The 14945-nt window shown below is 42.2% G+C and overlaps 3 protein-coding genes and 1 long non-coding RNA gene across 6 annotated transcripts in view; 3 read left to right on the top strand and 1 right to left on the bottom strand.

Moving 5' to 3' along the window:
- The window catches only part of LOC118507917, a 38458-nt gene extending 34017 nt beyond the window's left edge, over positions 1-4441 (top strand). The window contains exons 3-5 of the mRNA XM_036047218.1: positions 1-2060; positions 3896-4202; positions 4317-4441. Coding sequence (XP_035903111.1) covers positions 1-2060; positions 3896-4202; positions 4317-4441 — 2492 coding nt within the window. The remainder of the gene's footprint in view (positions 2061-3895; positions 4203-4316) is intronic.
- LOC118504914 overlaps positions 1495-14945 on the top strand; it is a 23130-nt gene continuing 9679 nt past the window's right edge. For both annotated transcript variants that reach the window (XM_036039987.1, XM_036039988.1), the window contains exon 1: positions 1495-2945. The gene's annotated coding sequence lies outside the window, so the exon portion shown is untranslated. The remainder of the gene's footprint in view (positions 2946-14945) is intronic.
- On the bottom strand, positions 10654-14767 carry LOC118504918. 2 transcript variants are annotated; one of them, XR_004905372.1, is made up of 2 exons: positions 14630-14767; positions 10654-14539 (listed from the first exon to the last, which is right to left on the bottom strand). It is a non-coding gene; the product is annotated as an uncharacterized LOC118504918 (long non-coding RNA). The 2 variants fall into 2 exon arrangements; XR_004905371.1 differs by having other exon boundaries at positions 14626-14740.
- LOC118504915 overlaps positions 14544-14945 on the top strand; it is a 13272-nt gene continuing 12870 nt past the window's right edge. Inside the window, exon 1 of the mRNA XM_036039989.1 lies at positions 14544-14895. Coding sequence (XP_035895882.1) covers positions 14739-14895 — 157 coding nt within the window. The 5' untranslated portion in view covers positions 14544-14738. The remainder of the gene's footprint in view (positions 14896-14945) is intronic.

Consider the following 14945-nt stretch of genomic DNA (forward strand, 5'->3'; position numbering starts at 1 on the left):
CTGCTATACCATACGAACACACAACGTTGACGGCAGACAATTATTCAATTACATGGGCATCACTTTTGAATCGATACGATAATTCCCGCATGCTGATACGAGAGTATTACCGCACTTTGCACCACTTCCCGGCTGTGCAAACGGAATGCGTCGATGAATTGGCACATCTAGTCGATGAATTTGGGCGACACGTTAATGGTTTAGTGAAACTGCACGAGCCTATCGAACATTGGGATACACCGCTTTCGAATATGCTACTCATGAAGCTGGATCCGTCAACAATACTGGCCTGGGAGAAGCATTCTGTGAACCACGATAAGGATAAGTACAAGGAAGTTATCGAATTTTTACACGAGCGGATACGCATCTTGAAGTCTTCCCAAAGGTTCTCTGGTGAAGCACGCCCAGCTGTGATCAAGGTGGCCGGTAACCAACGTCACCCTGCAACACATCGGAGATCGATAACTAACAACGCTTCCATGGAACAAACGCCAACCAGTTTTTCATCCTTTCACCAACCGAAATGCCCACTAGCGTGTGCCGACAATCATTCACTACGCAACTGTCCAGTATTTCTCAGCTACGATACACAGCAACGACGGAACCTAGTCGAATCAAAGGGGCTATGCTGGAACTGCCTTAGTGGATCCCATTTGGCAAAGGTTTGCAGATCGGATTATTCTTGCCGTTCGTACCACGAACGCCACCATACGCTGCTACATCAAACAGCACAACCGAAGGTTACTCTGGCCGCTCATGCAGAGGATGAAGCGGTATTCCTCGAAACAGCTGTAGTGCTTGTTGCTGACGATTATGGGAATCATCACGAGGCAAGAGCGCTTCTCGATTCGGGCTCGATGTCCAACTTTATGTCGGAGAGACTGGCTCGGAAACTTATAACCACCCGCACCAAGGTGAATGTTTCAGTTTCTGGCATCGGGAAAACAGTGCAGCATGTAAGGGGATCGATCACGGCTATCGTTCGATCCAAGGCACATCACTTCAGCACCCAATTGGAATTTCTCATATTGGACACCCCGTCGGCGGATATACCAACCTCACCAATCTACGTGTCTTCCTGGGACATGCCTAATGTGACTCTAGCGGATCCAACCTATCACATTCCCGGCATGGTTGATATCGTCATTGGAGGTGACGCGTTCTGGGAGCTGCATACGGGTCACAAGCGTTCATTACGTCCTGGTGGTCCATGGCTAGTGGAGACGCAATTCGGATGGGCTGTGGCAGGAAATACGTCACAATCATCACACAACCCTCGGATCTGTCATGTGGCGATGACCGACAACTCTTTGGAAGCAATCATGACACGCTTTTGGGAAACCGAGAGGATACTTGATGATCCTGCTTTATCTACGGAAGAGGACAGCTGCGAGAAGCATTACGACGCGTTACGAGCATCTACGACAACTCGTAACGCGTCGGGGAGGTATGTTGTTTGTTTGCCAATCAATCCTAATCCGGGTATCGTTTTAGGAGCCTCCAGAGAAATCGCGGAACGCAGATTCTTGGCACTAGAACGACGTTTAAATGCCAATCCGCAGATGAAAGAAGCATATTCCGCGTTTATAGACGAATATGAGAAGTTGGGTCATATGAGAAAGTTATCGGCTCCAGTGAATGATTTGTGCCCGCATTATTATCTACCTCACCATGCAGTTGTAAAGGAGAAGAGTACTAGCACGAAGGTTCGGGTTGTCTTCGACGCGTCGTGCAAAACCACTTCCGGCTTCTCTTTGAATGACAAGTTGCTTGTTGGTCCTATCATTCAACAAGACCTGTTCACGATTATGCTGCGATTTCGATCACACGCCATCGCTATCACCGCAGACGTCGAAAAGATGTACCGACAAATCCTCCACGACAACCCAGATAAAAACTATCTACGCATCTTGTACCGGAAGAATCCATGTGAACCTATAGACATCTTCGAGCTACAGACGGTTACATATGGCACTGCATCAGCTCCGTTCCTGGCAACCAGAACATTGAAACAGATTGCATACGATCAGCAAGATTCGCACCCACTGGCAGTGAACTCGGTACTTCATGACTTTTACATGGACGATCTTTTGTCTGGGACAGAAGAACTATCAGATGCCATCGAGATGCGCACGCAAATTTCTTCAATGCTACATTCGGCTGGGTTTTGTTTGAAGCAAAGGCCCTTTCAGGGATTTCAAAGGAAGATTTGGCATTGTTTCCTACACATGAATGGCAAGACGCACAAGCAATTTCAACGTTGGGTATCGCTTGGAAACCGTTAAGTGATACATTTCAGTGCAGAGTTGAGCTACCACCAATACCAGCTGCTCTGACAAAAAGGATTCCATGCTCCTACATCGCCAAACTCTTCGACCCTCTTGGCTTGATTGGACCGGTCATTCTCATCGCGAAATTGTTCATGCAACAATTATGGGGGTTGAAGCATGACGGCAAATCATGGGATTGGGACCGAGAACTCCCATCATCGCTTCAAGATCAATGGCAGAAGTTTCATTCGGCGTTAAACCTTCTTCGGGAGTTACAGGTGCCTCGGTTTATCTCGCAGTACAAGGCGACCAATGTACAATTGCACATCTTTGCTGACGCTTCCCAGAGAGCATACGGTACATGCTGCTACATTCGGGCTGAGACGGATCAACGTGTGACTGTTCAACTACTAGCAGCCAAATCAAAGGTGGTTTCGCTGTCGAATACCCACTCTATTGCTCGGCTGGAACTTTGTGCTGCACGCTTGGCGACTCAACTATACCACAAGGTCAGACGATCATTCAACAATTATTCGGTTACTATCTGCTGGACGGATTCGATGACTGTCCTTCATTGGCTTAATTCTTCTCCAAACCGCTGGAAGCCTTTTGTAGCTAACCGAATCGCCAAGATACAAGCCAAAACCGGAATTCAGTGCTGGAAGCACGTACCAGGTGTTGATAATCCAGCAGACGACGTCTCCCGTGGCTTGAATCCAGATAAGTTGTTAGCTTGTCATCGATGGTGGCATGGTCCACAATGGTTATCAGAGACTCCGGAAAATTGGCCTAACGATCCACTTCTACTTAGGGAAACCGTGGTTTGTGAGGAAGAACGATTGGCGACATCACGAATTGCAGCAAGCTCAATAGTCTCTGATTTCCGGAACACACTATTCTCACGGTTTTCGATCTACCACAAACTTCGACGGGTTATCGCATATTGCTTGCGATACATTCAACGGTTACGTGAATACAAGAGCGTAAACAACCAAGGAAACGTTATCATCAGCACTCATCGATCGGTTAAGGAACTGATCGCAGCGGTGCCACTACTCACCGCAGAGGAACTTCAGAGGGCGGAATTGCGATTGTGTCATTTATCGCAATTAGACACATTTCACGATGATCTACACAACCTCGGACATGGCAAGGATATTTCTCGGACTTCGAAGCTGAAATGGACTTCTCCATTTATTGACTCACTTGGTATCCTGCGTGTTGGTGGCCGGCTTAGGAACGCAAACATACCCGATGCTACCAAACATCCCATCTTACTGGATGCAAAGCATCCCTTGGCATCACTTCTGGCTACTGCGTACCATTTGAAATTACTTCACGCTGGATCGCAACTGTTACTGACGTCCCTTCGCCAGAAATTTTGGATAATCGGTGGAAGAAGTTTGTCGAAGATCACATATCATCGATGCCAAGTATGTTTTAAGGCCAAACCAACGCTTGTGAAACAGTGCATAGCCGATTTACCGTTATCAAGGGTTTCGCCAACTATACCATTTGCTGTTTGCGGCGTGGACTACTGTGGACCAGTTCTGTTAAAGGCAACAATGCGGAACAGGAGTCCCACAAAGGCGTACATAGCTATATTTGTATGTTTTGCAACGAAGGCTGTACACATCGAGTTGGTGGGAGATCTCACCACAACTGCGTTCCTCGGAGCACTACGTCGTGTAGTCGCACGTCGTGGAAGGATTAAGGAGCTACACTCGGACAACGCGACTACGTTTAAAGGTGCATCACACGAACTCAATCGGATCTACAAAATGCTGAAGTGCAACGAGGACGATCGTGCACAAATCTTCAACTGGTGTGCAAACAACGAGATGTCTTGGAAATTTATCCCACCACGTGCACCGCATTTCGGCGGTCTATGGGAAGCAGCAGTGAAGGCGGCCAAGAAACACATCATCAGAAGTATCGGAACCATAAGTATCACTCAAGAAAGCATGTTAACACTCCTAACCCAAGTCGAACAATGTTTGAACTCACGCCCTTTAACTCCTTTATCTAATGAACCATCGGATTTAGAACCACTAACTCCTGCTCATTATCTCATTGGTAGAAGTCTGCAAGCTGTGCCAGAGGTAGACTACAGTGAGATACCTGATAATCGTCTGAAGGAATACCAGAACGTTGCAAAAGAACGTTCGTAACATCTGGTCCCGGTGGATGCCTGAGTACCTTCAGCAATTGCAAGCCTGCGCCAAGCACTGCAAGGGTGCCTCGGTGATATTGAAGGAAAATATGTTAGTGATTATTAAGGAGGATAACGTAAATCCTACGATGTGGCCAATGGGTAGAATTGTAGCGTTACACCCGGGCAAGGATGGCATAGTGCGTGTAGTGACACTACGTACAGCGTCAGGGAAATAAATTGTTAGACCAAGCGTTCGTTTAGCAATCCTTCCGATTCCAAACGAGGAAAACACATCTTAATGTAGACACTTTTAATGTTCAGGAAATAGTTTCATGAAGGTATTCATTCGGAATTCAAGCAAATTAAAAAGAAGTTCCTTCTTTGGTGGCCGGAATGTTAGGATTTGCATGAAATATCGATTTGCATGAAATATCAAATTGCATGAAAGCTAATTGCATGAAGGATTAGTAAGTTAGGTGAACTAATTATTATAAACGAACCATAGTAGGGAATAAGAATTGAATTATAATTGACCAAGAATAAACAGTTGAAACTGAACCTTCGGCGGGACAACACTACACGTTTCACGAAACAAAGTGCGAATATCGAACAAATATCTTAATGAGTGGGCAACCAAACAAGAGATATACGGAAAGATTTTTCAAACAAAGAGCTTCTCTCTATCTTTCTTTCTTGGCCTGCTCATATGCAGCACGTCTAAAAGACCTGACCACGTGTTCAATCAGTTTCCAGGAAACACGTTGCATGGCTGTATTCCGTCATCCACGGCTGCTTCTGATCTTCCTCAGATCTTATTTAACTTGATCCAGCCAACGAGCTTGCTGTGCTCGCCTACACCACGTGCCGAACGGGTTGCCGACGAGCAACTTCCTGGTAAGACGTGAGTGCGATATCCTCAACACGTGCCTCAACCAACGTACCCTTGCGGCTTTGGCAACCGTCAGGGTGTCTGCATCGCCAAACAGCTCAGCTAGCTCGTGGACGCCCTGCTCGCACAAACCCGCCGCTATAAAATGGCGAGAGCATTGGTGTCCTCCGCAGCATAGTCCAGGCCTAGTGCCCGTAGTGCCGCACAAACTACCAAAGAAAGCCCGTAGTACCCGCCGCTCGAAAATGGCAAGAGCATTCGTGTCCTCCGCCAGCATAGTCCAGGCCTAGTGCCCGTAGTGTCCAGCCGTACTAGTATGCGATATATGGCACATTTCATGCGTTGTAGGATTCTTTTGGATCTCAGGAGTTTGTGGAGACCGTAGTAGATACGATACTCCTGACCATTGCGTCTCCGGTTGTCACTGCTTACATTGAAGTCCGAAAGTTGGATCGTGCAAAGGTAGCAAAACTCCTCTATTTATTTGTTATTTATTTACTTATTGATTATTACGGAAATATGCCGTATTGTCCGTAAAACTCCTCTAGTACCTCAAGATTTTCACACTTCACCAGAGCGATGTTGAACAGAAAATAGGAGAATTTGTCCGCTTGTCTCAGTCCACGATGAGATTCAAACGATTCCGACAGCATGGTCGGTATGATATCGTAGGCTGGCTTAAAGTCAATGAACATGTGGTGCGTAGGGATCTGATGCTCCCGGCACTTCTGGAGGATCCACCGTAGTTTGAAGATTTGGTCGGTCTTGCATTTTCTCCAACAAATTCTGATGGTAGCTTCCGACGAAATTTGAGGCAAGGCGCAAGTTTTGCAGACGAGTATTGTAGGCAGCAATTTATGACTGTGATGGCTCGGAAGTTAGCACAGTCCAGTTCGTTGCCCTTTTTGTACACTGGGTGAATGACACTCTGCTTCCACTTGTCCGGTAGTTCTCCTGGTCACAAATCCTGACAATCAGCCGATATATGATAGCGGCAAGCCTCTCCGGGCCCATCCTGAAAAGTTCTGCGGAGAGCCTTTATTGACCAACTAGAAATTTCAGATCATTACCTTACAAGTGCAGTATTGCTACTACACAAGCTTACAAAATCGAACAAGACAGCCTGCAAATAGGAGCTCAAGACCATTAAATTTCTTTCACGTAGTCTGGGCTCTTAACAGCCTTCACAGATTTTACTACTTCTACAGCGCTTAAGCTGTCGGAGAAGATGAAATATTCGCCAGGAGTACCAGCATTTACAATTATTAAGGCGTAAAAGATTGCGGCGAGCACCGATATGTGAATTGAGCATAATCGGCATAGTTGGAAAAAAGCTTCATATTTTTATTTACTCCATAACCCTACTCTGAGGAGGATTCGTCAGAAAATTATTGGTCTGTATAAATTGGCAGTATAATATGGTATAAAAGGTTTCCATGATTTTGCATTTAGAATGTAAGGGTTAATACGTAAATTATATAGAAAAAGGGTTTTTTTAATGGTTGTAAGTTTTTTTTATTTCCAATATTTTATGCTTTGCTTTAGATATGGGAGTGAACAAAGAAAATTCCCCAGGAAAACGGAAGCCATATTCAAACGACCGACCAACTCCAACCACGTTTACGGCTTTTAAATTAGCTGCCGATACTGTATGTACAAGGACTACACCTCAGCATGGCATGTCATATCAAAACGATTGCACAATGTTGGTTGTACTTCGCGCCTATAAAATGAACCAAGATGTTGGCAATTTCAACTTTAGAATCACACTCGAAGACCCACAAGGAGGCAAATTCGACGATATTGTGCTTCATTGGCCACTAGAGAAGATATCATTATACATGCAGTGCAAGCATAAGGCATCAACAGATTCCACAACTCCAGAATCTACAACCACACCGGATACGTCAAATAAGGAAACAACCGCACAATATTATTCAACCCAAGAAACCGACGCACAAATTTCTTCAGCTCCAGAGATCACATTACAAAATTCTACAACTCAAGAGACCGTCAACACACCAATCTTGCAGAACAAGAAACAGAAAGCAGAACAGTTAATTGTACCAAATGCATTTCTTGCACCTAAATCACCATTTTCTATTGCTGTGCACTTTAAGTCATTTCTTGAAATTGATCCCATCTTCTCGAAGAATAATTATTATTGTTTATGTACCAATGCCGTTATCGATCCAGATTTAAGGATTGAATACTTTTCAGAGTTTAATCCTAGCACGCATTACATATTCTCATGCTATCAGGACCTTGATGCAAAGTTTTATCAATTCAACATCCACAACCAATGGGCAAAACTCAACGAAAAGCTAAGAGATACTAGCCTAAGCTATCTGGGAACATTATTAGCTAAATCTATTCATGGCCAACAAACGATGAACAGTAATACTATAATTTGTAACCTGTACGCTGTTTTAGTTAACAGCATAATCGAAAAATCAGACCAAATCATTGCAGTTTCTTCGCCCCCAGTCCAACACACGTACAAGTTTAAAGAAGCTTTTCAACATACGGATAAATCTTCAGCCTTAGGTAAAATTCGTGAAGCATTTCTCACGGAGTACAAAAAGCTCCTACCTAAAAACGAATCTAAAGACAACGATGTTTGGAACGATATTCGACAAAAAGGAATCAAGATGGACTTAGATTGTTCGATGGCGGCTATGGAAGATGCGTTCAACTCGATGAACAACCAAAACTCTTATTTCACAAAGGTTGATGAAAAAATTGCGCAGTTTTATTCCGAGTTTGTGTTGATTTGCACTCCTGATGAAGAAATACTTCGCCGTAACGCGAAGCAGCTTCTTGCCGAATTGACAGATATTGAATCAGACATTGTTTTTGATACTCTGTGTACTTCAATATTTGAAGTCTTGAAACACAAAGAAGTGTTAGAAATAAACTCAAACTATGTGAATACGACATTTCAAAAACTGAAACGCAACATTTTTTACACTCAATTGAAAACATCAACCAAGGAATACATCGCAACGTTAGAGCAAAAGTATCCTCATGGTTTAATCGATCACAAATGGTTGGAAAGTTCTTGCTTCTTCCAATTTCTTTGCAATAAATCTGCTTTTGGAACTTATCACTATCGTAGCTCGGTTGATTTGAATATCAGCGCTATGATCATACTAGAAACTCTGAACGTACTGCAAACTCAATGCTTATTTATTTTTGAATCCAACTACCATCAAAGCAAAGCGTTGGAGGAAATTCTTGAAAATATCTTTGAATATAATGATTCAGGTCTGGGTTCGGCGCTGTACATAATTGTTGTTCTAGACATGCTCGTAATAGCCAATTACAATTCATTAGCTGAGATGACACGTCGTCTTGAAGAAAAACTAAACAATCATAAGCATAGGCTCATAATCTTGTCGCCACTCACAGCGAAGGAAGAACCTTCGGAAAAATCTTTACTAGTACGCGATCTTGCTCAAGAGGCACGAAATCAGATATTCCTGGACAACAATCAATTATACTTCTTTGGTTCATCCACTTCAATTGAAAGTATGGTACAAAAATCAGACACGTTATCCTTTATGTTCAAAGTTTTGGATTATTACGCGGAAACAAAAGCTACCGATAGGACAAACGTTAATAGGCACAACTACGAAAAGATCAAATGCAGCTATATACAACGAGATGTTGAACCTTACTCTCCATCAAGAGCTCTTGTTGGCCATTCTAATCGGGAGATCAAAAAATGTTTTGAATATTTAAAAGGCTCAATTGGACATCAAACATACACTTTTGATGAAATGATTCACGCATTTCATGAGCCTGGTTGCAAACCAGTATATGTATCAGTACAATCAGCTCTAGCCGAAAAAGAAGAACAACATGACATTACCAATCTGTTTGATAACGAAAACAGGAATAAATGTAAGGTTCTCCTGAGCGAGGCTGGTTTTGGAAAGTCAACTTATTTCACTTGGCTTGCGTGGCGTATAGCGGATTCTCAACCATCACTGTTTGTCGTGAGACTAAACGCGAATGAATATTGTTCCATATTTGATAGATTAAAGGAAGATCAAAATCAGCTTGGCGATTCAAAGTTGATACAAATACTGTACCGTTTGGTTTCTCTCGCGCTTGCTGAACCAAACTTACTGCAAGAAGAAAGTAGAGAATTGGGCGCAAGCTTATTGTGCTTCTCCAATGGGCAAGTCGTGCTCGATGAGAGTAAAACAACATGTCTACCTTTCGAACAACTCTTTCTCTTGCGTCTATTCTGTAGCAAATTCAATGCAAAGCAACTAGTCCTGCTATTGGATGCGTATGATGAAATAGTTCCCGATTACACTGACATTGTAATCAAGTGCTTCGCAGGGTTCAGCAAGTTTGATGGAATACGTAACATCTATTTTTCGAGCCGGCCATACGAGTTTCAGGATGATTTTAAGAAAGCTATTACAAATTGTAGAATCTTCCAGCTGAAACCGTTTTCTCATTACCATCAAATACTATCGCTACACAAACATTTATTAAGCGAGGTGACCGAGTATGAGCATTTGGAAAACAACTTTCGACCAGCTGTGTTGAGCGCTGTGTATAGTACTTTAATCAATCGTTTGGACGATTTAGTAAGTGCGCCACTCTTACTGCATTTGGCAATTGACTCATTATTACCAATCATCAGGCAGCATATAAACTTTTCATCGAACACAATTTCCCGCCTGGTTTTTTCAAACGTCAAACTTCAATCATTCGAAATTATCAAGTCCTTTGTAGATAAAAAATTGGAAATATTACACATAGACAAATCCGAGTTGACCATGGCCGCAACTAAGAACATCCATGTTAACCGTAAAATTAAACAATTCAACAAACAATTCGAACGAGTACACGCTATAATGGCAATATACGTATTATTCGATAAAAAATATGTCGATAAAATAGTATCCAAGCAAGAACTACTAGACATCATGGAAGAAATAGAGCAAGGAGATCAGAAGACCGGAATCATAGTCGGATTTAAAAATAACATTCCGCTCTTTGCTCATAAAACTTTTGCGGAGTATATGGCAGCTTTGTGGATATTCAAAAACCAGCATAAACTCAAAGATGATTCTTACTTCAAATCCCAAATGTTTTGGATGCGAGGCTTTGATAGAATACGCGAATTTTTCAATCAGATGGTTGTTAGAAAAAATGATAAAATGGACATTCACGTGGCTGTTATGAACAAATCGTTGGAAGAGGTTAAGGCGATAATTGAAAATGATGCTTCGCTCGTAACCGCCAGAGATTCTGGCGGTCGGATACCTCTGCTCTTAGCTTTGCAACACGATAACCATGACATCATGCTGCTACTGCTGGAAACGATGAGTTCGATCAATAAGATCGATCTGATTGATGCAAGAGATGATCTTTTCCACTGGAGGGCATTAGACTATGCTTTTGTCATGTGGAACAAAAATGCCATTAAAGCTCTTTTAGATTTCGGAGCAAGTATCAACATATCTACACTATGCGCACAACTGTTTTCAAACGATAACGACAATCTGTTGATACAAGCATATCATTATGTCAATCAATTAGCATCTGCTGAGGATCGCAAACACTTATCCGAATACACAGTGGATCATTTGTTAAAGGAAAGGAAAATTGACATAAACGATAAACGCGAACGTTTGGAGCAGTCAACAGCATTGCAGTATTGTATTGCGAAGAAAGCGTACGAACTATTTGAACAGTTTATTCTACATCTAGACAAGCCTGAGGAATATTTGTCTAGCATGGGAGACCAGCTCATCAAAGCCGCACTCGCCAAAAATGCGTACAACATTGTATGTTTTCTTGTCGATAAATTCGATTTGCATCCGCCACCAAAACAGAACAAACTCAGTCTGTGTGCAGCTCTACTATCAGCCATTGAGTTAGGTCGTATGAGATCATTTAAGATTTTTCTCGAGCAGTTGTGCCTTCTTCTGAACATCGAATGCGCTAGCGATACAACGATTGTTGTGGACGATGTCTTCGAAAACATCAAAACTAAATCATCCGACGAAGCTAATGACAAGTTTCCAAAGAGTTGCTGTGTACGAAAGTCCAAAACTGTACTATTACCGTTGCCAGAGTACAGCGACAAAAATGTTTTTGAGAAAGATCACCTTTTCGAAAGTCTTCTGGCCAGAGCAGTCCATGTGGGAAATGTGGCCATGATGAATTACATCGTCCAAAAATTTCAAAAACCCATTACTAATAGAACTATTGTCACGGTCATGCGTTTAATGCCCAAGGGTAAACGATTGATACATGATCAATCTATTAATGCTTTCAAATTTCTGCTGCACCAAACAACCGATCTGGAGAGCATTGACCAGCATGGTCGAAATTTATTACACATGACCATACAAAATGGCTGTTTCTTCATGGTGCAGTGTTTAATCGAGGCCGACTTTGACCGCACAATGATCAACAAAAACAAAGGATGGAATATTTTCCACTACATTGCAGCAAGTGAATCAAGTCATAATAATAGGGCATTCAAGTTACTTGAGCTCTGTGAGTCATTAGAGCATTCAGATCTAATTCAGAGTGTCGATGTGGCTGGCAATAGTGTTTACGAGACGGCAATTATTCATAACAATTTTGACATTGCAAGAGACATGATTGAAACAACTTTTATTGATTCAGCAACATTTAGAAAAGAAGACTTTGTGCTAGGATCTGTTGAAAGACTTGTGGAAAAACTTGACGAATTCAAAACGGTTTTGGATTATTTTAAATATTTATTTGAATTTGGAGATATTATGTGGATGAAAGCATACAGCACAATTCGAGCAAGCGTACTAGTTATATGAGCAGCTTTGCTTACATCAACCTTATTTTCTTAAATTTACTTACAAGAAATTTGAATAAACCTTACATGGTATTGTCAGGTGATCGAGAAGTGAAGATAATGATTTAAGTCCCCAATTATGCGAATAAAGCAAGAATTAGTAAGATCGATGAATAATTTCACAACGCAATAAAATATACATGTATTGGAAATTGAGATATGTACATGAAATCAAGAAAAAATGTATATAATTTGCAACCTATGACTACAGACGAATTGGATCGATGACGGATTATCAATAAATATCGCTTTACTCTTCAGGCATGTTTTAAATATTAGGATATTACCGGCCGTGGAAGTCTAACACTCATGACGCTTAGGTTTTATTCGCTGTGTGTAACCAAAATCTACAAAAAAAAAAAAAAACAAATAAAATAAACTGGTTCACCGATTTAGAAAAGGAATTGGATTTGAATCAATTTACCCTCAATTTCAATTTAATCCCTGAGGATTTTTACCTGTTGCGATTGCAACACAACCAATATAAGACGCTTTCAAAATGAGGACCTTGTTGTATACATCAATCGTCAGTCAACGTCAAGACGCTGATGACATATACATCAGTTTCCATGATATCAGGTTAATGCTCTACTGAGTAGATGAAGCTAACCAAGTTCATAGGAAAGACTACAGCCTGAGGAAACCTTTATACTCGAAAGGGCCTGGCCCATTCTCGGCGAAGCACTTGCTTGAGCTGATCGAGACTTTGGTATTTTTTAGTGCCAATCTTACTTTCCCGAATACCCCCCCCAGGCACAATAGTTCAACGGGATGGCATCTTGTGATTTTGGTGGCCCTTGTACGGTAGAAATGAAGCGAGGGATCTCATTTCGTAACCATTATATTCTACCATGTCCAAGGTCTGCGGCCAAAATGTTTGCGCACCCAGGACTTCAGAGCTCCCTCCAAAATATTTTCACGGTAGAGTTGCGCATTTGTTTTAACCCCATTGTCGATTAATACGAGCGATGAGCGATCGGCTGCCGGCGGTTACGGCAGACCACACCATCACCATGGCTGGCTTTTTCTGCTGGATAACTCTTTTCCATACACCACTTTCGGCAATTCACCACTTTCGACCAAGCGGAGCAACACTTTGGTTCTTGTGAGATGAACTTTTTGTTTTTTTGTAAATCGGTAAGATCTTGCAATTTTTGGAATTACAAAGGCTTTAGTCCTAGCTCATTTTACAATATTAGCAGAATGTTGTAGCATATCTGCTAAACATCATACCATAAGTAAAACCCTCTGAAACAAAAACCAAATGTGCACTGTTTCCAAACCAATGTTCGACGATCAAACCTTAGGACAATAGAGCAGGATTGGATCGCACATGGTAAGTTTTGTTTCTTGAGGGACGGCCTGGCCATATTGCTTGCTCATAGTTAGTAAGTCAGGTTTTTTTCGCTTTCTTGATCGCTTTTATCTTTCCTTGGGCCGGTTCAATGCCTTGGCTTCAAATTTTATGCCCTAACATTTCAACATTCTTCATTCAATAGAAGGCCTTTGCCTTTTAGTACTCTCGAAACATCATCTAACACTCTGTCATGTCGTATGGTGTATGGTGGTTTATTATGTCGTCAATACAATTCACAACGTTTCTATTAAATTTGGCCAAATTGTGTTCCATAATACACTGGAAATTTCCCGGCGTAGCTACAATTCCAAATAACAATCTTTTACATCTTTTTATATCTTTTATATTTTTGCTATTCTCGTGCAGTTATACCTGATGGAAAAGGTATAGAGAATTAAGGAGGTTTGGGCTTCCTTAAAGTCCAAACGAGAGAATATTTTAGCCGTGGTGAAGTGTTGCTCACTCATGATGGCCTTCTTTGCTCTACGCATATCTACACATAGGCGCAAATCACCATTGTTCGTAATGATTGGAACTAAAGGAGACACCCGTTCGCCTATAGACACCCGGTCTGTCTATGGGTATTTCAACTCTTACTTCTTTTATCTTTACCTACTAGTGATTGTTGGTTTCCCTTTACGACGTAAAAACTTTGTGAAAGTTCTGTTATTTTTCCTGGATCTTCTATTTTTACATTTGCGGAAAACTTTCTCGAGGCTGTCCGCGATTTTGGTCTATCCTCATAGCGAGGGAATGTTTCCACACATTCCTCTGTCTCACCACATACCTCACCGCTTGACATGCTTTATTCTTATGCTTGCTCTTTAACTCACATCATCTCTTTGGCATCAGTGATGTTATAAAAAAATTTCCAAGCGTTTCCTTTCTGTATTACCAATTGCATGCTTCCCTCCATTCCGTACACGCATTTTTGTACCCGTCTGTGACAGTGGAAAACGAGCTCTTCGCACTTCCCACTGTCCCCGTCCGGCTTCCGCGTCTAGAATTTATTGCTTTCAAAACCATCATGTTGTTTTGGGCAGAAAAAATTGTTCAGCTTCTCTATTACAGCCAATAATGACCTACCTACCCGTTGGAAACTTTGTAGGGCTCCCAGGCGGCTGCAACAGGCGTTGAGAGGTGCGGCGCTCGAGGCAGTAGGACACCTCCTGTCATTCCCCAGCGGGTTGAAGGAGGCTATGGCGACCTTACATGCGCGGTTTGGCAGGCCCGATTTGATTGTCGAATCCATGACCGAGAAGATCAGGAGGATGGCGCCGACAAAATTTGAAAGGTTGTCGACTGTAGTTGAATTTGGGTTCGCAGTAAAGCGTTTGGTAGGAGCGATGACGGCATCTGGGATACGTGGCTACATGTACGATGTAGCATTACTGAAGGAGCTGGAA

The sequence above is a fragment of the Anopheles stephensi genome, chromosome 2, assembly GCF_013141755.1.
Source record: "Anopheles stephensi strain Indian chromosome 2, UCI_ANSTEP_V1.0, whole genome shotgun sequence".
NCBI classification, from domain to species: Eukaryota; Metazoa; Arthropoda; class Insecta; order Diptera; family Culicidae; genus Anopheles; species Anopheles stephensi.